General features: G+C 45.8%; 1 protein-coding gene across 2 annotated transcripts in view; it reads left to right on the top strand.

Moving 5' to 3' along the window:
• Positions 1-27,489, top strand: part of EEF2K (eukaryotic elongation factor 2 kinase) — a 65,502-nt gene that overhangs the window by 1,607 nt on the left and 36,406 nt on the right. For both annotated transcript variants that reach the window (XM_055340343.1, XM_055340342.1), the window contains exon 2: positions 16,232-16,553. In XM_055340343.1, the coding sequence (XP_055196318.1) occupies positions 16,308-16,553 (246 nt within the window). In that variant the 5' untranslated portion in view covers positions 16,232-16,307. The remainder of the gene's footprint in view (positions 1-16,231; positions 16,554-27,489) is intronic.

Below are 27,489 nucleotides of genomic sequence, written 5' to 3' on the forward strand. Positions count from 1 at the left end.
GCAGTGAGTCGCCTATAGTCGCCTATATGCACGTTCTCCTCTTCCTGAGGTATCCCCTGGCTGAGTTCCCCAGGCTCCCTTACCGTTTGGTGGCCTACGTGACTGCGTTTTGGCTGATGGAACGTGAGCAGAAATAGCCTGTGCCCCTCTCAAGTTTAACCCCAAACTTCCCCTCCTCTTTCTACATTTACCAGTGGATTGGGAGGGCTGGGACTGGGGGTCAGGGGGCCGAGCTACCAGCACAAAGGTGCCTGAGCCCCCAAGTGACCTTGGAGCAAACCCCCCCCCCTTTCTGCCTCCCCTGAAGTCCCTGGTTCCATGTCTGCTGAAGAGAATGGGGCTCCAGTAAGCTCTTTGGAAGGTCTGGGGTTGTGCATGGGGTTTGTTGGCTGTGGCCTTCCCCTCCGGGTGATCTGGCTGGGCCATTCCACTGTGGAAGGGTGTCTTTAGGCCTTTTTTCTCACACTGGTTGGATTCTCCAAATACATCTTGTCCAGTTTGGGGCAGAATTGGTGGCCAGCTGCCAGGACACTGAGAACAGTGTGGAAGAAAGCTGAATGTCAACCGCAGAAACTTAGATTTGTTTAAGCCCCTTCTCTAGGAGGTTACTCGTTCTTATCCAGTTCTTAAAGCTGAAGCAGAAAAAAATCAATGATCAGGACTATATCCAAAGTAATACCGGCTGGCTGGACTGATTAAAAAATAAAAGTTTCTGTGTTGGAGAGACCAGTTCTGCTGACCAAGAAGCTGCAGACTATTGCCTTAGTGAACTGAGAAACTGAGAATGTTCTAGAAAGTGATTATGGTGACCACCATGGATGGAAGCAACTTGGATTTTTTAAAAGATTTTATTAATTTGTTTGTGAAAGAGCACACAAGCTGGGAGGGAGGGGCAGAGGGAGAACCAGACTCCCTGCTAAGCAGGGAGCCTGATGTGGGGTTCGATCTCAGGACCCTGGGATTATGACCTGAGCCGAAGGCAGACACTTAACTGACTGAGCAACCCAGGGGCCCTGAGGCTTGGATTTTTAAATGTTGCTGGATTAAACCCTTGTAGTCAAGGCTGATGGGCATAAGCAAGAAGGCTTCCAACCAAGGAAGGCGCGAGTCATTAACCTGCTGGTAATAAAGTAGGAGATGACCGTCTCTTGGTCCCCAAAGTCCCAGGAGCATTTCAAATGGCTAAAAAGTCAGAGCATGGAGTGTTCAGTTCTTCAGCTCTGACATTTTCTAGACCTAGCAAGGACTCCGCAGGGAGTGCCTGGAAAGCAGGTGGCTCAGCTGCAGAGAATTTCTCTAGGCCATTGGTTCTCCAGCTTTATGGCACATCAGAACCACCTGGTGAGCTTGTTTAAACACAGATTGCTGGGCCCACTTCCAGAGCTTAATTCACTGGGCCTGGAATGAGGCAAGAGAATTTGCGCATTTAACAAGTTCCCAGGTGAGGCCCTGCTGTGAGTGGTCCCATGACCACACTTTTAGAAGAACTGTTTTAGCAAGTGATGGCTGAGTGAAAGCCCTGATTCAGCCCACATTGGCTTCACACCCACCTCCCCCACTTTCCAGCCATGTGATTTGGGGCAGGTCACTTAACCTCTCTGTTACCTCGGTTCCCTATTCTGTAGGATGAAGCTGATAGTGCCTACCTCCTGGGATTCAGGGGATTCAGGCTTCCTGGAGGAGGTGACATCTAAACTGAGACCTCAAGAATGAGCAGAAGACTTGGCCAGGGGATGGGTAGGGAGGGCAGACCAGGGTGTGTGCCAGGCAGAGGGCACAGGGAGTGTGAAGCCCAGGGAGCTGAGAGGAGCTATGGCATAAGTGCTTTGTAAAGTGATCCTGAAATGCTGTGAATCTGTTCTGGGCTACATGTCTTAGGGCAGGATTGCAGTTGAGGGAGACCTGGCCAGGGTGTGGAAAATGGGCTGCTGGGAGGCCCACATTCCATTGGCCCCAATGAGGTCACATGGCCCCACCTAGGCACACAGGATTCTGGGAAATGTAGTCCGTGGCAGGGCAGGGCAGCATAAAGCCTTGGTGGAGAGCTAGCTGTCTATGCCACAGTAGCTTTTTCTGGCCCTTGGCTACCTCTCTTATCTCTTCTCCACTTTGCTTTGTTGGATGAGTGAATTTTACAGATAAGGAAGCTGAGGTTCAATTTGCCCAATGTCACTCAGGTACTAGTGGCAGAGACAGGCCTTAAACCCAGATCTGGGGGATCCCTGGGTGGCCCAGCGGTTTAGCGCCTGCCTTTGGCCCAGGGCGCAATCCTGGAGTTCCGGGATCAAGTCCCACGTCAGGCTCCTGGCATGGAACCTGCTTCTCCCTCCTCCTGTGTCTCTCCCTCTGTCTCTCTCTCTGTCTATGTCTATCACGAATAAATAAATAAATCTTTAAAAAAAAAAAAAATAAACCCAGATCTGTTTGTCCCAAAAGGCTGATGGGCAGATATAGTCTGAGTGCTTTTTTGAGGGCCACTCCATGATCTAGGCTTTCCCCGCTCAGGATCTCAGCTGTGTCTCAGGCTAACACCTCGATGCCTTATAATTATAATGGGATAGTCCCTCCACTCCACGCTTGCAATGCCCATGATATGAGCAGAATTGCCAACTTTTCTCTAGTTACTCACTCATGCAACATGCATTTATGGAGAACTTGGTGTGTGCCAGGCATTGTGCTTTTGGGAGCTAGAGAGGAATAAAACACGGCCCCTTTTGTTCCAGATGCTCACATGGTCTGGCCACTGAAAGGCTGTGTAAACAGAGTTCCCCTGAGAAGTGAGACATGCTGTATCCCTGGCCTGACCTGCCAGGAGTACAGAGTGTCCTGGGAAGTACATGAGACGGGTGCCCAGCAAATGATTAAAAATTAAAAATCAGACTCTCTTGTGCATCTTGTAAATTGAAGCTATAATTACAATATTTTGTGCTTTGTCTTCTAAAGTGTATTTTTCTGATTTTTTTATTTTTTATTTTTATTTTTTTTTCTGATTTTTTTAAAACAGTAAAATTGTCTTTGCTCCATGACAGTTTTGTATGCACAAAGCACAGTGTACTGCAGTGACATTTTTATGAGCCTCAGCAGAGCAAATGTTGACTGAGCTCCTTGGGTTCAGCTGGGGGTTGCTGTCTCTCATAGGTGAGCTAATTTCTCCAATCAAAAGAATGGTATGCCTGGAGATTGCTTTTAAGGAAGAGAGGAAGGAGAGTAGGTCAGGGAAGTCTCCTAGCATTTCCTCCAGAATCTTTCTTTTTTTTTTTTAAGATTTTATTTATTTATTCATGAGAGACACAGAGAGAGGCAGAGACACAGGCAGAGGGAGAAGCAGGCTCCATGCAGGGAGCCCGACGTGGGACAGGATCAGGCCCTGGGCTGAAGGCAGCGCTAAACCGCTGAGCCACCTGGGCTGCCCCCTCCAGAATCATTTTAAAGCACAGTCTCTTGGCGCCGTTAACATTCTGAGCTAAATAATTAATTCTGTGTTGGGGGCCTGTCCTGCATGGTAGGATGTTTAGCAGCATCTCTGGTGTCTATTAACTGGAGGCCAGCTATACTCTGAGAGTTGTGACAACCAAAAATGTCTCCAGACATTTGCCAAGTGTTCCCTGAAGGGCAACATTGTTCTAGACTACATCTGTTTCCTATCGCTACTATAACAAATCACCACAAACTTGGTGACTTAAAACAACACAAATTTCTTATGGTTCTGGCTTCTGAAATTCAAAAGTAAAAGCGTCAGCAGGGCTGAGTTCCTTCTGCGGACTCAAGGAAAAATCTGTTTCCCTGCACTTTCCAGCTTCTAGGGGCTGCTTGCCTTCCTTGGCTGTGGCCCCATGCTCCATCTTCAAAGCCAACTGCATAGCATCTTCCAATTTTCTCTGTGACCCCTGCTTCCATTGTCACATTTCTTTAGCTCTGGCCTTCCTACACCCTTTTTATATAAGAACCCTTGTGATTGTATAGGGCTCACTGGATTTTCCAGGAGAATCTCCCCATCTCAAGATCCTGAACTTAATCACACCTGTGGAGTTACTTTTGTCATGTAAGGGAACATAATTCACAGGGCCTGGGTTTTAGGATGTGGACATCTTTTGGAGGGCCAGTGTGCTCACATAGAATGTTTGGCCTTGGGGCAGCTGGGTGGCTTAGTGGTTGAGTATTTGCCTTCGGCTCAGGTCATGATCCTGGGGTCCTGGGATTGAGTTCCGCATGAGGTTCCCAATGGGGAGCCTGCTTCTTCCTCTGCCTATGTCTCTGCCTCTCTTTGTGTGTCCTTTATGAATAAATAAAATCTTCAAAAAAAAAAAAACAATATTTGGCTTCTGGGTGTAATGGAAATGCTTATGGAGAGCCTGGCAGGAGGGAAGTGATTTAGGGAGTGGGGCATAGGAGTTGGTCAGAGCACAATAATAGCTGGTACTTTTGAGTGCCAGTTCTCTGTCAGGTGCCACATGCCTGCTCCCACTGACTCCTCACACGGCTCCAGATATGGGTACTGTCCTCTGTTTCATGGATGAGGATACCACCCAGGGAGGACTTTCTGGAGGCAGCAGAAATTTGAGCTGGATTCTGAAGGGAACCAAGGGGCTTAGCAATAGGGAAGAGAGGCTTTTCAGAAAGAGGGTCCTCTGTGGTGTGCAAGGGCAGGAAGCTAAGAGCTTGGTGGTGAATGGTGACTGATTCTTGGGCAGGGCAGGTGGGGATAAGATGCAAGGAGGTGGCAGGTGGGCATGGACATCTATAAATCAGTCCTTTTATTCTGACATACACTATTATTTCCACAGTGGTTTAAATAAACATTTCTTTTTCTTTCCTTTTTTAAGATTTATGTGGCATCTGCATGGCTCACTTGGTTAAGTGTCTGCCTTCCACTCAGGTCATGATCTTGGGGTCCTGGGATTGAGCCCCAAATCAAGCTCTCCGCTCAGTGCTTCTCCCTCTGCCTCTGTCCCTCCCCCTGCTCATGCTCGCTCTCGCTCACTCTCAAATAAATAAAATCTTTAAAATAAATAAAAGATTTATTTTAGAAAGCGTGCGAATGTGCATGCACACACACATGCCAGTACAAATGGGGGGATGGGGGTAGAGAGAGAATGCCTTGATTCCACAACCCCAAAATCATGACCTGAGCTGAAACCAAGTGTACAACACCCAACCAACTTAGCTACCCAGGCACCCCTAAGTAAATGTTTCTTCATGAGCACCTACCATACGCCAGAGATAGAGACATTAAGACACTGACATAAGCTTTACTTGGTAACCTCTGATCCTGCACATTTGTTACTATCCCCACCCCCAGTAAATAAATAAAACATAGTCTGGAGAGGTATTTGATTAGCACTGTGGAGCCCTGCTCAGTGCCAGGCACTGTGGGGGACAGACTCAAGGCGTGGCTTACCCTTAGAACAGAGTTTTGGCTCCTAACGGGGAGGCTGGGATTCAAAGTGGGCCCTGTGGTTGCAGAGCGCAGGCCCTTAGTCACTGTATTGGGCTTTGACTTGCTAGTTTTTTTTTTCATCAGCTTTATTGAGTGTAATTGACAAAAATTGTGCATACTTAAGGTGTACAACGTGATAATTTGATATAGATATGTATTGTGCCATGACTACCACAATTAACCTAATTAACATATCTGTCATTTCAACGTGTTAACATTTTTTATGTGTGTGAGAACAATTATGATCTATTCTCAGGGGGCACCTCAGTGACTCAGTTAAGGGTCTGACTCTTGATTTCAGCTCAGCTCATGATCTTGGGGTCACGGGATCGACCTCTATATGGGGCATCCAGCATGGAGCCTGCTTAAGATTCTCTCTCTCTCTCAAATAAATAAAATCTTGTAAAGAAAAAAAAGATCTATTCTCGGGGTGCCTGGCTGGCTCATTCGGAACAGCATGGGACTCTTGATCTTGGAGTCTTGAGTTTGAGCAGCCCCACTTTGGGTGTAGAGACATTTAAATGAACTTTTTTTAAAAAAAGGTCTATTCTCTTAGTGCATTTCAGGTATACGATAGAGTATTATTAACTATAATCACTATGCTGTACTGTACTTTACATCCCAGGACTTACTCATCTTGCACAACTGAAACTTTGTACCCTTTGACCAACATCTTCCTATTTCCTCCACCTCCCAAGCCCCTGTGAACAACCACCATCCTACTCTCTGTTTTTATGACTTGAGGTTTTTTTTTTTTTTCAATTCTTCATAGAAGTGAGATCATAAAATGTTTGTCTTTCTGTGTCTGGCTTATTTCACTGAACATAATGTTCTCCAGGTTCGTTCATGTTTTTGCAAATGACAGAATGAATAACATTCCATTGTATATATACACCAGATTTTCATTATCCATTCATCCATCTCTTAGGTTGTTTCCATATCTTGACTATTGTAAATTAATGCTGCAGTTGAACATGGGAGTGCAGATATCTCTTCCAAGATAGGTTTTTCTTTCTAGTTTGAAGAAAACTGAAAACTCAAGCTCGAGCCTAAGATACTGTTGAAACAAGCCGGGTACAGCCCTGGACAGGCTGCCCCTGCTCACTTCTCCTCCCCATCACAAAGCAGGCTGTCAGTTTCTTCACCCAGGAGCTCCTGTCATTGCCAGATGGAGTCTGTGTCAAGTGCTTAGCATGGGACCTGGGATACCAGAAGCTGTCTACATGTGTCACTTATCTGCCTTATTTCAGTACAAATTACTCATCTTTGAGGTCAGTAGGAGCAAAAGTATCTTCTGCTTTCTTATCGCTCATTTGCAGCACAAAAGCCACATCTTTCCTTCTCTCTCACGGTGAGATGAACTCTTACTCAGCTGTGAGAAACCATAGCTCCTTCTGCTTGGTGGAATAAGACAGGTTCTTGGCGTGAGATCTAAAGGAACCAGGAGAAACCTGCCAGTCTGGGGGTGGTGGGGTGCAGAAAGGAAGTGGGATGTTCGAGGGAAGCTCAAATCTTTTATCAAACACCAGGGAATCAATAAATGAGGACTCAAATAGATGAAATAAGAAATAGCAGAGAAGCCACATTTAGAGATGTGGCAATATCTACCTAAACTAACATCTAGAATAATTAGAAGTGGCTGCCTCTGGAGGTTGGAAGCAGGGCCGCTTGTGTCCTGTTGCAAGCGCTGTTCACTAAAGTTGAGGAGTATCCAACCTGTATGATCATACATGGTGGCCTTGGTAGGAAAGGCGTGTTCTTTGTAACTGTGTGATTTATTTTTTATTTTATTTTTTTAGATTGCATCTATTTGAGAGAGAGAGAGAGAGATAACATGAGTGGGGGCGGGGAGGAGCAGAGAGAGAGAGGGAGAAGCAGACTCCTTGCTGAGCAGGGAGCCTGATGTGGGGCTTGATCCCAGGACCCTGAGATCATGATCAGAGTGGATCATGACCAGATGCTCAACCAGCTGGGCCACCCAGGCGCCCCTGTGTGTTTTAATAATTTTTTTTTAATTATAAGAAATACTATGCCATTGCTCTACGTCCTGGCTGGGTTTTAAGCTTCATATCCGGGGCGCCTGGGTGGCTCAGCTGGTTAAGCATCTGCCTTCGGCTCAGGTCGTGATCCCAGCATCAGCTCCCTGCTCACAAGGGAGTTTGCTTCTCCCTCTCCCTCTGCCCATCCCCCACCACCTTTTTCATGCTTGCTCTGTCATTCTCTCAAATAAATAAAATCTTAAAAAATAATAATAATAAACTTCATATCGCAGGTGAGAAAAAAGTATGTACAACCAAACAAGTCCTCCCTGCCCCGCCCCCAAAGGGTGGTGCCCTGTAATTCAGAAGTCCAGGTGGGTACTTCGGCCTCAGGCATGTTTGGATTCAGGGTCTCAAATGACATCATCACTCTTCATTTTTTTCTTCATCTCTTGTTCTACTTTCCACCAAACCTTTGTTCTCTGGCGGCCTCAGCCCATCTCAGATTCGCATCCTACAGGAAAGGACGCTCTGCCCTTCTGGGGTCTCAGGCCGAAGCGCGGGCTAACCCGGGATTGAACCCGATTGGCTAGCTGGAGTCACATGTTCCCCTTTGAGCCAATCACCGTGGCCGGCCGTGATTGGCTTAGGCCCGGGTCATGTGACACACCCGGTTACCCCGCCAACCGCGGAAGCTGGGCGCGGGGGAGAGGCAGATCCCCGAGCAGGAGCAGGAGCAGGAGCTGAAGTAGGTGCGAGATGCAAGGTGGCACCTAAGTCACCCTGTTCGCCGTGGGGCAGCTGAGGACGTGGTTCTGCCGTGCTGGGCGCATAGTAATGTGTGCACTGGCCCGCGCAGCGTGGACCATATGGGATCCACGTGGGGCAGCTGAGGACGTGGTTCTGCCGTGCTGGGCGCATAGTAATGTGTGCACTGGCCCGCGCAGCGTGGACCATATGGGATCCAGGGTGCTGGCTCCTGGGAGTGGCGGGCAGGAAATTGTAGTTCATTTCTGCAGCTGACGAGGCAGCTCGGAGCAGGGGAGGGGATCCCCGAGGAGGACCAGCACTCAGTGTGTCTTGGGCCACAGGCCTTGACCTGGACATGCTTTCTGCCCCAGCCACTGCCAGAGGAACCTTTTATAGCAAGACCCAGTAAAAGCAGTGGTTCCTTGGCCAGAGCCTGAAATAGCCTGTTCCCCCAGGACCCCTGAAGAAGCTTGGCTTGGCTGCTGACCAGGTATCCAGGTTACCAGCATGGCTGGGACCCAAGGCCCAGCCCCTCCTTATTTATGATCGTAGAAATGATGGTGATAAGAATAGCTTTGTGTCATTGTGCTTGCTCTGTGCTAGCGCTGTAATGGGGTGGGTACAACTCTGATTATAACCAGGAAGCTGAGACTTAATGGGGATCCCTAAGTGGCCCAGTGGTTTAGCACCTGCCTTTGGCCCAGAGCGTGATCCTGGAGTCTTGGGATCAAGTCCCGCATTGGGCTCCCTGCATGGAGCCTGCTTCTCCCTCTGCCTGTGTCTCTGTCTCTCTCTTTCTCATGAATAAATAAATAAAATCTTTTAAAACAACAACAACAGGGAAGCTGAGACTTGAGAGGTGATGTCACACTTGAACTTGGGTCTGACTCAGAGCTCCATGGAGCTGCCTTTCCATACAAACATTTTCCCAGGGTGTGTCAGGGATAGGGAAGGGAAGATGTGGATTTCTTTTTTTTTTTTAAATTTTTTAAAAATTCTTATTTATTTATTCATGACAGAAAGAGAGACAGGCAGGCAGAGGGAGTAGCAGGCTCCATGCAGGGAGCCCAACGTGGGACTCGATCCTGGGTCTCCAGGATCACACCCCAGGCTGAAGGCAGCGCTAAACTGCTGGGCCACCGGGGCTGCCCAAGATGTGGATTTCTAAGTGAGAGCAGATGAAGCCTTCTAGAGAATTCTGATGTCTTGGGAGCTGGGGTCCTGCTCCTGGTGGTAAGTTTTTCACTGACAGGAGCAGGCCTCTGTAGGCTAAAGGAAGTCCAGGTCAGGTGGAGATTCCTGGGAGGTCAGGGTCTTGGCTGGTGTTGGAACGCACATCGAGGGGCAAAGTTATGGGCCAGTGAGGGCTCCTTGCCTGCCTAGGGGAATCCAACATCCTCCAGGGCTTCCTGGGCAAATGTGGGACTTAGCTGCCAAGTATGGGCTCTGGCTTGAGGTGACAGTTTTCCCAGGCTGATCCTACCCAGGTATTGACTTCTCATTAAGAGATGTGCTGTGACTTTTTGTGGGAAAGACAATATTACTGGACCAGTTAGAATTAGCAAGTAGTAAAGGAAAAAAAGAAAATTTCAGTAGATTATGTAAGTTTAGATAGCAAAGTCTGAAGATTGTGAGTCCCCCTGATATAAGATTATGCTGCCCCAGGCTCCTTCCGTCTCATAGCTCTGCCATCCACAGCATATGGTTTCCTCTTCCTGGTTAAAAATAGCTGCTTGAGTTCCAGCCATCATACCTCTGTTCCAGCCAGCCGGAAAAAGGAAGACTCCAAAAGGGCACATTCCCTCCCTTTAAAAACTCTTCCCTAATGTTGAAAACAGTCTTTCTGTTTATATCCCGTTGGCCGGAATTTGGTTACGTGGTCACACTTAACTGCAAAGCAATCTAGGAAGTGTAGACCTTATTTTGAGTGGCCATGTGCTTAGCCAAAAACTAGCAGTTGTTATTAAGAAGGAGAGAATAGCTATTGGGGGACAGTTAGCAGGCGCTGCCACAGCTGCTTTAAGAGCAAGTTTATGGCAATGGAAAAACCATAAAACAGCTCCTGCTCAATCAGTTCTGGATTGAGTGCCTGCTGAGTACAAGGCGCTGTGACAGGCAGGCTCACAGCTGCTTGTCTGAAGCTCCTTTTGTTTCCCTTGTGAACTGGCTGTGGCACCTCAAGCCACTGCCGCACTCAGCTCCCCCCACAAATGGGGGAGTTGGTGAGATGAATTAATTTAGTCAACATCACCAGCAGCACAGCTTGGGTTTGTACCCAAGTACAGGTTCCTAACCACTGGGCTATACTGCCTCTGCCGAGCACCATCCCAGCCCCCAGAGGCCAGTGACCTGCCTTGGTCAGCAGAGGTTCTGGCCCAGGGCTGAGCAAGGCAGAGTAAGCACTGGGGCTGGGAGCGGCCGGGAAGCAGGGAGAAGTGGGCCCAGGGCCCAGGCAGTTTTTGGTAACAAGCAGGGTCAGGTGGCTCAGGCATTGGCTCCAGCCCATGACTGTGTCTTGCACACGGGTTAAGAAACAAACTTTGCAGTTGACACCTAGAGCTGTGATTTTCAAGAAATCACTGTGGGTGGTTCATTAAAGAAACAGAATGAAAAGAAAGTAAAGCAAAACAAAAGTGAGTAGAAAATAGAGTGCATTGTACAAAGTAAAGCTAAGTACAGATACCCAAAACTTTAATTTACATTTTGTGTGTATCGAATAGTTAGGATAGAAATAGTTAGGATAGAAACTTTAATTTACATTTTGTGTGTATCGAATCGTTAATAGGATAATTAGGACTGCTATAATAATTGTTTTTTAAAAAATATTTTATTTATTCATGAAAGACACACAGAGAGGCAGAGACACAGGCAGAGGGAGAAGCAGGCTCCATGCAAGGAGCCCGATACGGGACTTGATCCCAGGACCCCAGGATCAAGACCTGAGCCGAAGGCAGAAGCTCAACCACTGAGCCACCCAGGCGTCCCCCCTTTTTTTTTTTTTTAATATTTTTGTAATAACTGTTAAGAAAGAGCCAGAACCTCCTAGAAGGCTGCCTGCAGATGGAAAGAGCTGATAAGAATAAAGGGAATTATTGCCTTGATCTAAAAATGTTTTAAAATTGTTTTCACTTATTTATTCTTTTATACTGAAAGCAGTCCAGCTCTGTAAAAAGTGAAAACAGTATAGAAGTGTGCAAAGTTCTTAAAAGTTCCCTCCACCCCCAGCTGCCAGCTTCCACTGCCACTGCTCATCCCAATGTTGGTAGAACTCCCGGGGGTCCCTGAGGGAAGCTTTAATGCATCTACAAATGTCCTTTTTCTTTTTCTTTTTTTTTAAGTAGGCTTCACTCCCAGTGTAGGGCTCCAACTCATGATCTCGAGATCAAGAGTCGCATGCTCTACCAACTGAGCCAGCCAGGCCCCCTTTCCTTTAACAAAAGTAGGATTACCATAATAAACTTCCTGTTCTGCAACTTGCTGTTTGTTTGTTTGTTTGCTTATTTATTTATTTATTTATTTATTTATTTATTTATTTATTTATGATTTTTTATTTATCCATGAGAGACAGAGGCAGAGAAACAAGCAGAGGGAGAAGCAGGCTCCCTGCAGGGGAGCCTGATGCAGGACTCAATCCCAGGACCCCAGGATCACCACGTGAGCTGAAAGCAGACACTCAACCACTCAGCCACCCAGGCGCCTCCGCAACTTGCTTTTTAAATTTAACAGTTTTCAGAGTGCTTAGCTGGCTCAGTCAGTAGAACAAGTGACTTCATCTTGGGGCTGTCAGTTTGAGCCCCACATTGGGTATACAGATTATGTAAAAATAAAATCTTAAAAAACAAAATTTCACAGTTTTTCTCAGCTTTTTTTTAACTGAAGCTTTATTGAAATATAATTCACAAACTGTACAGTCCATCCATTTAAAGTGTACAATTTGGGGTGCCTGGGTGGCTCAGTCAGATAAGCGTCTACCTTCTCAGGTCATGATCTTGGGGTCCTGGGATCAAGCCCCACATCTGTCTCTCTGCTCAGCGAGGAGTCTGCTGCTTCCTCTCCTTCTGTAATCTCTCTCACTCTTTCTTTCTCTCAAATAAAATCTTTAAAAAGGTGTACAGTCCAGTGGGTTTTAGCATATTGACAGTCATACAACCAACACCAGTTTGAGAACATTTTGGCCAACTCCAAAGAAACCCATTAGCAATACTCATTCCCTCCTCTATGTCTCCCCTTCCCCATCCTTAGGCAATCACTCACATACCTTCTCTCTATATAGATGTACCTTTTCTGGATATTTCCTATAAATGGAATCATTCAACATGGGGTCTTTTGTGGTTATTCTTTTACTTAGCCTGATGCTTTTAAGGTTCATTTAAGTGTTGGGTTCTTCACTCCTTTCTGTGGCTGCATTGCATTCCCTTGTGTGGATACATTTTGTTTATCCATTCATTAGTTGCTGGATACTTAGCTTGTTTCCCCTTTTAGCTATTATGAATAATACTTCTGTGAACATAAGTATACAAGGTTTTATGTGGATGTTTTCATTTCTTTTGGCTGTATACCCAGGAGTGGAATTATATTGTAATTCTGTGGTTAACTTTCTGAGGAAACAAGTGCCAGACTATTTTCCAAAGTGGTTGCACCATTTCACATTCCTACCAACAGTGTATGAGGGTTTCAGTATCTCTGTACCATGCCAACATTTGTTATTTTCTCATTTTTAAAAAAAATTATATCCATCCCAGTGGGTGTGGTTTTGACTTGCATTTCCCTACTGACCAATGATGTTGAGCATTTTTCAACTGTTTATTGGTCATGAGTATATCTTCTCTAGAAAATGTCTGTTCAAGTCCATTCAAGCCCTTTGCCCATTTTTTTATTTAGGTTGTCATTTTATTGTTAAGTTGTCTATGTTCTTTATAGACTTATAAAGAACTCCTCTCTTATCTGCTCTATGATTTGTGAAGGTTTAATCGTTCTCTCGTTCTCTCGTTGCTATCTCGGTGTCCTTTGAAGCACCAGTGTTTAGTTTTGGTGGTGCTTAATTTATCTTGTTCTTTTGTTGCTTGTGTTTTTGGTATCGTATCTTTTTTTTTCATATCTTTTCTTTAAGATTTTATTCATGAGAGACACAGATAGAGATAGAGATGGGGGGGGGGGTCAGCGGGAGAGGCAGAGACACAGGCAGAGGGAGAAGCAAGCTCCATGCAGGGAGCCTGATGTGGAACTTGATCCCAGGACTCCAGGATCACACCCTGGGCCAGGGGCAGGCGCTAAACCGCTGAGCCACCCAGGGATCCCCATATCTTTTTTTTCTTTTAAAGATTTTATTTATTTATTCATGAGAAACAGAGAGAGAGAGGCAGAGACACAGGCAGAGGGAGAAGCAGCCTCCCTGTGGGGAGCCCGATATGGGACTTGATCTTGGGACTCTGGAATCACTCCCTGAGCCAAAGGCAGACGCTCAATCACTGAGCTACCCAGGCATGTCTCTCTCTCTCTCTCTCTCTCTCTCTCTCTCTCTCTTTTTATTTTTTAAAGATTTTATTTATTCATGAGAGACACACAGAGGGAGGCAGAGACATAGGCAAAGGGAGAAGCAGGGTCCTCGCAGGGAGCCCAATGTGGGACTCTATCCATGGACTGGGATCATGCCCTGATTCAAAGGCAGACGCTCAAGTGCTGAGACGTCAAGTGCTGACACCCAGGCGTCTCTGGTATCATTTCTAAGAAGGCTTTGCTTGACCCACATTAGAAAGATTTTCTCCTATGTTATTTTCTTTCTTTCTTTCTTCCTTTCTTTTTTCTTTCTTTTCTTTTCTCCTTCCTTCCTTCCTTCCTTCCTTCCTTCCTTCCTTCCTTCCTTCCTTCCTTCCTTCCTTCCTTCCTTCCTTCCTTCTTCCTTCCTTCCTTCTCTCTCTCTCTCTTTTAAAGATTTTATTTATTTGAGAGCGAGAGCAAGCAGGGGGAGGGAGAGGGACAAGCAGACCCTGTAGTAAGCATGGAGTCTGACATGGGCCTGGATCTCAGGACCCCGAGACCATGACCTTAACTGAAATCAAGAGTTGGGCACCTAAACAACTGAGCCATCCCGGTGCCCCTCCTGTTACTTTCTAAGAGTTGGGTAATATTTTAGCCTTTATATTTAAGTCTTTGATTAGTTATTTTTTGTGACTAGGGTAAGGAAGGGGTTCAACTTTATTCTTTTGCCTCTTATATATTCGCTTGTCATATACCATGTGTTGAAAAGATTATTCTTTCTCCATTGAATTGTCTTGGTGCCCTTGTCATAATCAATGGCTGTAAACATCAGGGTTCATTTATTGACTCTCGAATCTATTCCATTGATCTGTGTCTATCCTTATGCCAAAACCCACTATCTTAATTATTGCAGCTTCGTAGCAAGTTTTGAATTCAGGAAGTATGACTCCTTCAACTTTGTTCCTCTTTTTTCAAGACTATTTTGGGTCCCTTGAATTTTCATATGAACTTAGGACCTGGCTTGTTAATTTCTTCAAAGAAGCCGTTAGAATTTTGATAGTGATTGGTTTGAGTCTATAAATCAATTTGGGGAGTATTGCCATTTTAGTAGTATTAAATCTTCTAATCTATGAACACAGAATATCATCCCATTTTTTTTAGATCTTTTTTTTTAAAGAGTTTATTTATTCATGAGAGACGCACACACACACACAAACACACACACGGTGCGGGAGGGGCAGAAACACAGGCAGAGGAAGAAGCAGGCTCCATGCAGGAAGCCTGACGTGGGACTCAATCCCACATTTCCAGGATCACACCCTGGGCTGAAGGCAGTGCTAAACCGCTGAGCCACCTGGCCTGCTTTTTATTTTTTGTTTTTTTAGATCTTTAATTCTTTCACCAGGTTTTGTTTTTCAGTGGACAAGTCATGGACTTCTTTTATTAAATTTATTCCCAAGTATTTTATTATTTTGATGTTCTTTATAGATGGATTTATTTTCTTAATTTCATCTTTGAATTTTTTACTGCTACCGTATAGAAATAGTACTGACTTTAGTATTCTATAATCTTGCTGAACTTTTCTTGACTCTTTGTATATCTGTATATCTAGAGCTTCCCCTGTCTTTGTAATAGGCACACAACAGTGTATGGTATTGAAAGCTGTCATTAACAAACCTCCACTGATGGACATTGTGGGCTGTTAGCTTTTCTTTTCTTTCTTTTCTTCTTTTCTTTCTTTTCTTTCCTGTTATTGATCATGCTAAAGAGAACATTCTTTGGGCCACTCAACCATTCTAGCGGTATGTATTGAGCACCCACTCTGTGCCAGGCACTCTTTGAGGCACTGGGGTTATAGACAATAAAAAAGTAAATGAGGTTTCAGCTTGGGAGCATCTCTGTGTAGAGTATAAAACAGAGAGATGTGCTAGGGAGTGCCTAGATGTGCATTTGGGAGGAATTCTTTGAATTCAGGAGCCAGAGAAGATTTTTCTAAGAGGGAACTTTTGAGCCAGGATCCAACTGATGAGAAAGAACCCACTGTTGGAAGGTTAGGGAGATTGTTCCAGTCACAGGGAATAGCAAATACAAAACCCTGGGGTGGAAATGGGCTGGCTCCCTCTGCTCACCAAACAGAAAGCAAGCCAGGAGGCCTGGAGAGCTGCCAAGGCCAGAGGAGAAGTGGGCAGGAACCAGACCAAGGCTGGCTTTTTGGCCTTACAAGCCATTTGCATTTTATTAATAATGTGGAGAGAAGTTGCAGGAGGGTGTTAAGCAGCAGAATGACTTGATCTACTCCGTATTCTAAAAAGATCACCCGAGTTGCTTAAGAAGCATTTATTTTCCCTGCCTTATTTCAAACACTGAGTTCTTCAAAGTGGAATTACTGGGTCGACGGGTTTGTACATTTAAAATGTTCTAGATGCTGCGTACCAAGTGCCTCCCCAAAAGATAGCTGTACTTTTCACTCTGAGGATGCCAGCTCTTTTTGTCACCAGGGCCATTCAGGGTGAGGTGCACAGTGAGCTCAGCTCCCCCCACCCCCTTTCCCTGGGCTTCAGCATCCATTGTCTTGCTTCTCTTGTAGGACCCACAGCGCTGCATTTGCCCTGCAATTCTGGCTGTACTGCCCACAGCTTGGGTAACACGGGCCTCCCGGGAACATGGCAGACGAAGACCTCATTTTCCGTCTGGAAGGTGTTGATGGTGGCCAGACCTCCCAGGCGGGTCACGACGGTGAGTCCGAGGCAGACAGCGACGATGAGGAAGGTTACTTCATCTGCCCCATCACTGATGACCCCAGGTCACACCAGGATGTCAATTCCAAGGTTAATAACTACTACAGCAACCTAACAAAGAGTGAGCAGTATGGCTCCAGTGGGTCCCCAGCAAGCTCCTTCCATTTTAAGGTGAGTGGACCAACCCATCCCACCCCAGCCCACCTGCTGCAAGAGATGGGGAGTTGGGGGGATCAATGGTTGGGGTCTTGCCCCCAACAGTGGACATCACTCTAAATCCCAGATTGGGGGATATGCCTATTAAATGGGGAGGATTTTGTTGGCTTAAACAAGTTTCGTTACTTTAGAGTGGTATTTTGTTTTGTTTTTTTAAAGATTTTATTTATTTGTCAGAGAGCAAGAGAGCACAAGCAAAAAAAAAAAGCAAAAAAATTTTTTTAAAAAATTATAAAAAAAAAAAGAGAGCACAAGCAAGGGGGAGTGGCAGGCAGAAAGGGAGGAGACTCCTTGCAGACCAGGGAGCCCGATGCTGGACTCAGTCCCAGTACCTGGAACTCGATCCCAAGACCCCGAGATCATGACCTGAACCGAAGGCAAATGCTTAACTGCCTGAACCACCCAGGTGCCCCTAGAGTGGTGTTTTTGAAATAGCTGCTCAGGACCCACTACTGGGTTTTGAAAACATAGACTTCTAAAAAAATGCAACAGAACAGAATAGGTTAGGAAATATTGGAGAGCACTGAAAATTGTAAAGATCTTATTTTTTGGAACATATACTCACACGTGTTCACATACGTAAATGTGATGACCTAGTTGGTTGTCGACATCTGAATTCTAATCACGTAAATATTTGTATTTCCCCCCTGATGTATGTGTGTGTGGGTCCAGGGACATGATTAAAAAATAACACTGCTTGGAGTTGGACATCCTTCTGGATTGAGGAAAGGGTACTTATTTTGTTAGGGATTTGTGTTCCTACCACGATAAAGCTGGTATAAAGGAGAGGAGGAAAGATGAACATTACTGGGCTTTTGTATAATAACTGGTGATGAAAAAAATTCCATTTATTTAGTTTAGTAATCTCTTTGCCCAACATGGGCTCAAACTCATAACCCCAAGATCCAGAGTCATGTGCTCTTTCAACTGAGCCAGTCAGACACCCTGAAAAAATTTTGAATGCAACAATGTTATCCTGATTTAATTTAATGCCCACCAACAGAAGGTATCTATTAGTGCTGTAAGCAAAATGTACATCACCAGTTTGGGATTTGGAATTGGAGCATTCTTCTCTAACTTCAGAATCAATCTATTTTTAGAAAATTAATAATTCTAGTTCTTGGACAGTGGGTATTTACTTCCTGTCGGGGCTGGAGTTCTAACTGAAGCCCCTGTGGGGCAGGCGGCTCTAGAAACAGCCCAGCGGGTCCCCTCTGAGATTGGGGGCCCCTGCAGGGTCAGCTTGTGGCTTGCCCCACTTTGCCGACCTCAGCCAGCCTCCGAAACTCACACTCAGCCCCACGGAGGGCAGTGTGGGAAGGACTGGGGAGCAGCCCAGTGCTTCTCTCTGTTTGCTGTGGGCCAGGGAGGCTTGGGGAGACAGAGATCCCTGAGATATCCTGTACCTGGTTTGAGGGGACCCAGGTGCCAGCAGAGGGCTTAGGGTTGAAGGGCTCAAGAAACAGACACCAGCTCAAGGGAAGAAGTGGTATTTATTATAACAGTCCAGGAATGTTTCTTGGGACCCAGGGGAAGAAACTGTGTCTGGTCTCTCAGGGGACGAGTCTAGGAACCGGAAGGCAGGAGGACTGTCTCTCTTTACCTGTCCTTCATTCTTCTCTGCCTCAGTCTAGCTAGTAGGAAAGTGGACCCCTACTGCCCTAGTGCCCCCTTATTACAGTTGGAGCCACATGCAAAGACAGATTTGACCCCCTCCAACCCAGTCGCTGGGGGCGAATATCTGGTTGGCCCAGCCTGGGTCAGGCATTCTCTGTCTGACCCAGTCATTTCTGACCCAGGCCATGAGATTGAGGGAGTGGGGGGTGGTGTCCCAGAAGAGGGACTGCTTCCAGGGAAGGAGGATCCTGGTGGCCTCCTAGTCGGGGGGTCAGACCTCATAGCTTCCTGTCCAGAGAAACCGTGAGCCTGGTGGGGGCTTTTTGGAAGACATTGAGAGGGCCCAGGAGCTAAAGAGTCTCAGGTATGGATGGCCAGCCCCTGACCACAAAATGTGACCACAGTGAAGCCTTTAAAGGAAGTGCAGACTGAGTCTGCCATTGAATGGAGATTTGTTTGCACCTGTGGCTTGAAGATGTGAGCCTCCCAAGGGCAGGACACTGTGGCCTCTTTATCTCTCATACCTAGTGCCAGGGCTGGAGCCATGCTCTGCACACAGTAGGTGCTTTATTCAGAATCAGGGAGGGGAGGGACACCTGGGTGGCTCAGCAGTTAAGCATCTGCCTTCGGCTCAGGGTGTGATCCCGGGGTCCTGGGATCGAGTCCCACATCAGGCTCCTTCCATGGAGCCTGCTTCTCCCTCTGCCTTTGTTTCTGCCTCTCTCTCTCTCTCTCTCTCTCTCTCTCTGTGTCTCTCATAAATATATAAAGTTTTAATTTTTTTTTTATTTGCGATAGTCATACAGAGAGAGAGAGAGGCAGAGACACAGGCAGAGGGAGAAGCAGGCTCCATGCACCGGGAGCCTGACATGGGACTCGATCCCGGGTCTCCAGGATCGTGCCCTGGGCCAAAAGCAGGCGCCAAACTGCTGCGCCACCCAGGGATCCCTAAAATAAAAAATACAGTTCCTATGGCATCTGGAGATAGCAGATCTCCAGAGAATCGTCCTCAGCCAAAGTGTTCCCACTGGAAGTACTATAGGCATTTGGGGAGGGACAGTTCTTTATTGGGTGGGACTATCCCATATATTGTAGGATATTCAGCATGTCTGCCCCCCACCCAATAAGTACTACTATTCTCCCCTGTTTTTTTTTTTAAGATTTATTTATTTATTTATTCATTCATTCATTCATTCATTCATTCATTCATTCATGATAGACAGAGAGAGGCAGAGACACAGGAGGAGGGAGAAGCAGGCTCCATGCCGGGAGCCCGACGTGGGACTCGATCCCGGGACTCCAGGATCGCACCCTGGGCCAAAGGCAGGCGCTAAACCGCTGAGCCACTTAGGGATCCCCTCTCCCCTGTTTTTATGGCAACCTAAAATGTTCCCTGCCATGTATTTGCAAAGCCCACACTAGGGGGTACCCACCTCAGTTTAGAACTGGTACAGAGGTATTTATATCAGCATCCAAATTTACATATGCAAAGATACTGTTTGTAATAAAAAATGGCAGTAGCTCAAATGTGCTTATTTAAATTATGAACTATGGTCTTAAGAGAATACTGTATTTACATTAAAACAAAGATGATGTTTTCATGTGATTTGACTTGAAAACAGTGCCATGGTGTGTGTGTGTGTGTGTGTGTGTGTGTGTGTGTGTGTGTGTGTGTGTTTGGGCGGGGGAGGAGGGAAGATCCATGAAAAGCCATAGGGCAATATGGACATAATTAGAATAAACAATGTTAGCTGTTTTTACTTTTATATACTGGTAAGTAAAAAAACAAGTTGAAATACAATACAGTCCCACATTTATCAAAAAAAAAAATATATACACACATCTTAGCATCTACATAGCAAAAACTGATGGAGGAATTTGTACCCAAGAGTTAACAGTGATTCTCTCTGGGGGAGAGGGTGCCATTATGGGGGACTTTATCCACGTTATATATATTTTTGAACATTCAGGAATTTTTAACTACATATACATATTGTGTGCAGAAAAGGACTTGTAGAAGAAGAAAAATAAAACAGCCAGGTAACCTCCCCTCTGCCAAACAAATCAATAAATTGCCCCTCCTCAAAATTTCTACAAGGCATAGTTCAAAATTCTCACCGAGGATGGGAGCACTCGTGGTCCCCAGGGACCTTTCTAGGCTCTGTTCACCCCACACTGCTCCTTGTTCCTAGAATAGGTTTCCCTTTTCACGCCTCTGCCTGCAACCTCTTTAAACCGATGTCTCAGTCTGGTCTGTTAAAATGATTGTCCCGGCTCCCTCAGGATGTGGTTTTAAGACACCCTGCCCTGGCTATCTCTTGTGCATCCCCTGGGGCATCTGTCATCCTCTGACTCAGCGGCGGCCTGCAAGGCTGGGAACTGATGGCTCTTCCCATCCCCTGTACTTGTAGAATGCCCAGTTATGGACCAGACATACCTCTCTTCATTGCCCACTGTCCTAGGTAACCGAAGGGCGGCTCTGTGGGGTTCCTGTTGCCTGTGGCAGCTTCAGAGGGGGACAGCAGCTCAGTTTTCCAAACCTCCCTCTCCCTGGTGCTCCTCCACAAAGCTCAAGTGTTTTTTTGTTTACTGTCGACATGGCAACCTGGGTGGTTCAACCAAAGTGGCCACCTCGAGTTCCTCCAAAGAGGCACCACCCTGGCAGGTACCAGGCATGTATTGTGAACAGTCCAGTTCTGTCACTGTCAAGGCCTTCCTCCTAGTTCCCTGGGGAATATGGCAGAGTCCTTCACTGCTGTCTTGAATGTCAGACAACCAAGCGAGGATGTTTATAGTTTACAATAATGTGGAAAAGTTGTAAAGTGCTTCTGCTATGGAGTTAAATTCAAATAGTAGAATATAGAGTACAGTTATAGCTTTGTAAAACACACTCACACGTGCATGCACACACATACACACACAACCAAAAACCCGCTAAGGAGGTATATCAATGCACCAAAAGGGATTGTCTTTGGACAGGATCTAGAACAATCATATTCCCTTTCTACTGCTCTGTCATTTTTTCATTGCCTAGAATGAGCATATATATGTTTTTAATTTTTTAAAATTTTTTAATAAAACGGGAAATTTTATTTTTATTTTATTTTTTTTTAAAGATTTTATTTATTTATTCATGAGAGACACAGAGAGAGAGAGAGAGAGAGGTAGAGACACCGGCAAAGGGAGAAGCAGGCTCCATGCAGGGAGCCTGACATGGGACTCCATCCACGGTCTCCAGGATCAGGCTCTGGGCTGAAGGTAGCGAGCGCTAAACCTCTGAGCCACCCGGGATGCCCGGAAATTTTATTTTTAAAAACTGTTTTCCTGGTCTGGGTGTATCTCGGGGATCATTCCGTATCAGCATATATAGATCACCTCTCCTTTCCTTCCTTCCTCTTTTATTTATTTTTTTAATTTTTTAAAAAGATTTTATTTATTGTCAGAGCGTGCACAAGCATGGGGAGCAACAGAGGGAGAGGGAGAGGTAGGTTCCCCACTGAGCAGGGAACCCGATGTGGGGCTTGATCCCAGAACCCTGGGATCATGACCTGAACCAAAGGCAGATGCTTAACTGACTGAGCCCCCCAGGCGCCCCTCTCACCATTTTTATTTTTATTTCTTTTTTTTAAGGTTTATTTAGAGAGAGGAGAGGAGTAAAGGGAGAGGGAGAGAATCCCAAGCAGACTCCTCACTGAGTGCAGAGCCGGACACAAGGCTCCATCTCACCATCCTGAGGTCATGACCTGAGCCACAATCAAGAGTCAGATACTTAACCGGCTGAGCCACTCAGACACCTCTCGCCTCTTGTATTTTCTCTTGTATTTTTAGAGTGAACTATGTTCTGGCACATGATGTACATGAATTTTTTTAGCCAGCTCCCCTCTTGGGAGACACTTTGATTGTTTCCTCCTTTCTTTATAGACAGTGCTGTAATAAATCTCCGTATATGTATATCTAAGCAGACTTTAAAATGCATATATATTTCATAATACTTAAATATCTATACAGGGTAAAAATAATTTGAGTTATATCCAAGGAATAGTGATAAGTAAGCCTTACTCCTCTGATCCCTGTTTCCCTGGGGTATGTCCTTCCAGAAATGTTCCTTGCATATATAAGCATGTACACGTATACGACCCTCCCTTTTTCTTCTTTTACGGAAATGTTAGTTGACTATTAAACCTGTTTTGCACTCTGGTGGCTGTCTTCCCATATTGGCACAGACGAGCTGCCATCAGCTAGCACTTACGTAACAGCCATCATGGGAAGGACGGGCACTGCTCTGCACACTTTGCTCGTTTGAGCTATATAGCAGTCCTGTGAGGAAGGCTGTAGAGAGTAAACCTGATGCTCTGAGATCTTAATCGCTTGACCCTTCTTGTGACTGCAGCGTGCTGCAGCTTATTTTGTTATATCTTGAGGGCTAAATATCGTCTGCAAGCCCCATTTTGTGTTGAGCCCATCCCTCATGGATGGGTATGAAGGTCGTTTCCAGTCCTTTGCTACCACAGACAGCTCTTCCATAAACATTTCTGTCCATATGTCCCTGTGCCCATGCAGGAGTACACCTGCCAGATAAATCCCCAGAGGTGGAATGGCTGGAGCCAGACATTTAGAACTTGGCTGGGCAGTGCCAACTACTCTTCAAAGAGGTTGCTACTACTTCCCATGCCCTTGTCCCTTGTCAGAAGATTTTGGTGATTATACTTAGATTTTCAGTCCACCAAGGGTGACTCTAACAGCTTGCTCAAAGGACAGCAATTACCCCAGTCTGATGACTCACTGGGAAGAGAGACATCCCTGTCCATCAGAGCCCCAGGAAGCCCCACCCTGGCGACACTGGGCTTCTGTCCCTGCCCAGTGGCCACAGGAAGCTCTATGACTTGGGGCTCTGCCCACTGCTTTGGGAATGCAGATTCTGACAGGGAAGCTTAGGCATCTAGCATCCAGAAAGCTTTGGACCTCCAGAAGTTGAGGGCCTGCTGGGCAGATGAAGGAAAAAGAGGGTGACACTGGCAGTGGGCAGGAGGCCACCTGGTGACCTGGTATCTAAAAAACAAGAGGGGACACAAGCCCGACTGCAGGGACTCCTCTGTCTGAAGCCTGTGCATGTGCTAAAATGCTCAATTCCAAAGTGCCTGGGTAGCTCAGATGGTTAACCTTTGGCTCAGGTTATGATTTCTGGGTTCTGGGATGGAGCTTGAACAGCAGGGAGTCGGCTTCTCCCTCTCCACCTGCCCCTCCCCTACCTCATGCTCGCTCACTCGCTCTCTTTCATAAATAAAATATTAAAAATAAAATGCTCAAATCCTGTGTGGAAATATGCTAGGATACAGGGGCCCCCTTTTTACATATTACTTTGCAAATGTTTTTTAGCCGCTTCATTGCAATATAATTCGTCTAACATACAATTTACCCATTTAAAATGTCCAGTGAGCTACCTGTGTAGCTCAGTCAGTTAAGCATCTGCTTTCAGATTGGGTTGTGATTCCAAGGTCCTGGGATCGAGCCCACGTGTCAGGCTCCCTGCTCAGTGGGGAGCCTGCTTCTCTTCCCTGCCTCCCACCTGTGCTCTCTCTCCCTCTCTCTTTCTCAGATAAAATCTTTAAAAATAAATAAAATATCCAGTGTAGCAACTTTAAGTATATTTACACAATTATACATCCATATCACCACAATCAATTTTAGCCCATTTTCATTAGCCCTAAAAGGAAACCCCACACCTCTTAGCCACAGCACCCCCCATATATGGATCCATTTCACCCAGCTCATGGCAACCACTAATCTACTTTCAATCTCTATGGATTTGCCTGTTGTGGACATTTCATATAAATAGGATTATATAACGTGGGGTCTTTTATGTCTGGCTTCTTTCACTTAGTACAGTGTTTTCGAGGTTCATCCACACAGAAGCAAGTGTGTTTCATTGCTGAATACTACCCCATTGTATGGATGGACCACATTTTATTCATCAGTTCCACTGCATTTGGTTTGTTTCTCCCTTTTGGCTTTTGCAAATAATGATATACGAGTCATGTGGACACGTGTTCATTTCTCTTGGGTAGATACTTGGGAATGCATTGCTGGGTCCTGTGGTCATACTTTCTGCTGGGTTCTCCTTTTGCAAAAGAGCAGGGAAGTGGGGCTTGATGGCCTTGGTCTGAGTTCTGGGTCTGCAGTTCCTGGTTGCTGTAGGTCTATAGGCAAGTTTCCACCTTGCTCTGTGAGCCTCAGAGGTGCAAGCTAGGATTCTGTCTCAGGAGGGGCTCCCCAGGGGCAAGAGCATTATGCCACCCTGGGGAGTGTTACTGCTTATTTTTTTAAGATTTTATTTGCTTATTAGAGGGAGAGAGAGAGTTCCTGTGCACATGCACATGTGGGGAGAGGGGTGGAGAGAGAGGGAGAAGCAGACTCCCACTGAGCAGGGAGCCCAATGTGGGGCTCGATCCCAGGATTGTGACCTGAACCGAAGGCAGATGCTTAACCGACTGAGCCACCCAGGTGCCACCACCTTTGCTGGTTATTATTTCCAACCTTCCCATCCTTCCCTCTCCAGCTGTGGCTCTGAACCCGACTGGGTGGAGGACACCAGAAACAACTACTCTTTTTGACAGAGAGACTTATTTAGGACTTTTAGTTATGTTTCCTTGGCAATAATTTGTTCAGCTGCTTATAGAAGTAATCCGTGTTCCTTGCAGAAAACGATGAGAGTGTAGCTATAATTGCTATTCAGGTGCTAGTGTGTATTTAATTTCAGTCTTTTTTTTTTAAGATTTTATTTGTTTATTCATGAGAGACAGAGACAGAGAGAGGAAGAGACTAGGCAGAGGGAGAAGCAGGTCCATGCAGGAAGCCTGATGTGGGACTTATCCTGGGACCCCAGGATCATACCCTGGGCTGAAGGCAGACTCTTAACTGCTGAGCCACCCAGGCATCCCTATTTCAGTCTTTTCTGTATTTCACTATAAATATAGACTTGACTAAATAGGGATTTTTATGACAATAATAAGATCATGTGTATTATATGCTCTTGGTAAGCACAGTTTTTCTTGGCAAACAAGAAATGGTGCATATCTTTCCATATTAGTAAATGTGGATCTAGTTTATCTTTTTTCTTAATGGCTCCCCTTCAGCCCATTGTATGGCCATAGCACAGTCACTGTAAGGTTTGCTTCTTGTGGGGGATACTTAGGCACTTTCTAGTTTTTTTTGCTGCAGTAGTCAATGCTGAGTTTCATGGAAATTGCCTAAAACCTCTAGTTGCACGTGGTCCAGAGTGGGGCAGCCGCACAGCACTGTGGTCTCTTCCCTAGTGAACAGGGGAACTTCCCCAGTTCTTCCTGCTTCTTTTATGTGTCTTTGCATATAGATTAACCCTTATACTGTGAGCCAGGAGGGGCAAGCCAGGCTGACATAGAGCTACGAGTTTCTTAGAGTCTACAGAAAGGATGATGGGAGAAAACATTTTATAACATCCCCTGGGAGAACAACAGCTGATGTTTCAGGGAGATTGGAGGCAGCCTCCTGATTCTTCCCCACAGAAGATCGGAGGTCTTGATTGCTGTGTTGCTGGTAGTAAGAGTAGTGATATAAATACAGCGCCAATAGCAGTAACATCCTATGTTGCAAAGAAATGGCAAAGACATGACCCGAACATCTGGCCTCACTTCTGGCGTATTACAGGAAATTTGTGTTACTATTATTACTATTTATGGATTTATTTTTATTTTGTACTCTCAGGCTTTGAAGAACCAAGGGTTTTTCTGTTTTCTAGGCAGGGTTATGATTTTCTTTTTGAGAGCCTCCCCTGGGTCTCCCATTCTGTTTAAGATAGCACACCTACAGCTGAGTTTGGATCTTTATTATTTTTAAAGATTTTATTTATTTATTTGAGAGAGAGAGCATGAGTGGCGGTAAAGGGGTAGGGGCAGAAGGAGAGGGAGAAGCAGACTCCTCACTGAGCGTGGAGCCTGATGCGGGCTTGATTGCAGGACCCTGAGATCATGACTTGAGCTGAAACCAAGAGTTGGATCCTTAACCAGCTGAGCCACCCAGGTGCCCCACACCTTGATCTTTTTAATGGCTGATACTTCTATACCAAGTGTATGGAATCATCCTCTGTGGACAGGCAGGTTTTTGGCAATGCCTGAGTTTCGTCTGGCATTGTAAGCACAGACCCATCCTTGGGCTGCTCACCTGTGCACACCTGGGTTGGTGATCAGGATGACTGCGTCACAAGTCAGTGAAAGCACTGCCAGATGGCTGTCAAAGGTGACAGTACCAGCTTCCACGCCCCTCCATGTCTGGAAGTACCTACTTCTCAGCCTTCCATAAACACCTGTTTTTATTAACCTGTTGGGTAAAATAGAACACCAATGATTTGCAGCTCATTACAGACCTGTTGAACTGTAATGAGCATTGCAACCTCAACGAGCCACTATTTCTGGGAGGGGGAAACAGGTCTACCCCAGGTATGGGGGCAGGAATAAACTTGGCCACTAGTAGTCAAAACATTCTTCATTGTCTTTTGTAAACAAGGAAATGGAGATTCACACAGCCGTGGGTGGAAACCAAAGTCCAGGGAACAAATCTTCGTCTAGGACCTTTCATATTGTGCTTTAAAAGTTAGTTGCATTAAACCCATCAGTTGCCAACAAGGAGTAGCATGTTTCTTTTCTGGGTTTGGGAAAAGTAATTTTGATCTGTGAAACGCCACACCCTCAAATTCTTAAATACTTTTTTCCTTGATTGTTTTCAGTTGGAGCCACAGCCTCCAGCCAGGAGGTAATTTCTCTTGGTACTCCTCACTGAATGGGGGAGTCAGGGAGCGTTTGAGTCACTGGTTAAGAGAGTGCAGCTGGAGAGCCATGTGTCCTGCACAGAGCACCCATTTGGGCAGGCTCAGAACACTGCAGGTTCCTTGACAGGCTGGGGTCAGAGTCTGTCTCTGCTGTTCACAGCTGCCAGAATATGAGAGGAGACTGGTACTTTTTCATTTTTTTTAAGCACAGAGAGTTCAGGAACTGTTTTAGTTATAAACATGTCTGTGGCAGGGAATAACAGGGAAAAATCAGTGACAAGCTTAAAGTCTAACAGTGGAGAACCATAGGTGAATGATGACGTCAGTAATGACCTAGCTATTCCAGCTAACTTGTAAATTCATGATGTCATGTTTGTGTTTAAAAATTTAAGAGTTGGGGATCCCTGGGTGGCTCAGCAGTTTAGCACCTGCCTTCGGCCCAGGGCGTGATCCTGGAGACCTGGGATTGAGTCC

This window comes from Nyctereutes procyonoides, unplaced genomic scaffold (genome assembly GCF_905146905.1).
Source record: "Nyctereutes procyonoides isolate TBG_1078 unplaced genomic scaffold, NYPRO_anot_genome, whole genome shotgun sequence".
NCBI lineage: Eukaryota > Metazoa > Chordata > Mammalia > Carnivora > Canidae > Nyctereutes > Nyctereutes procyonoides.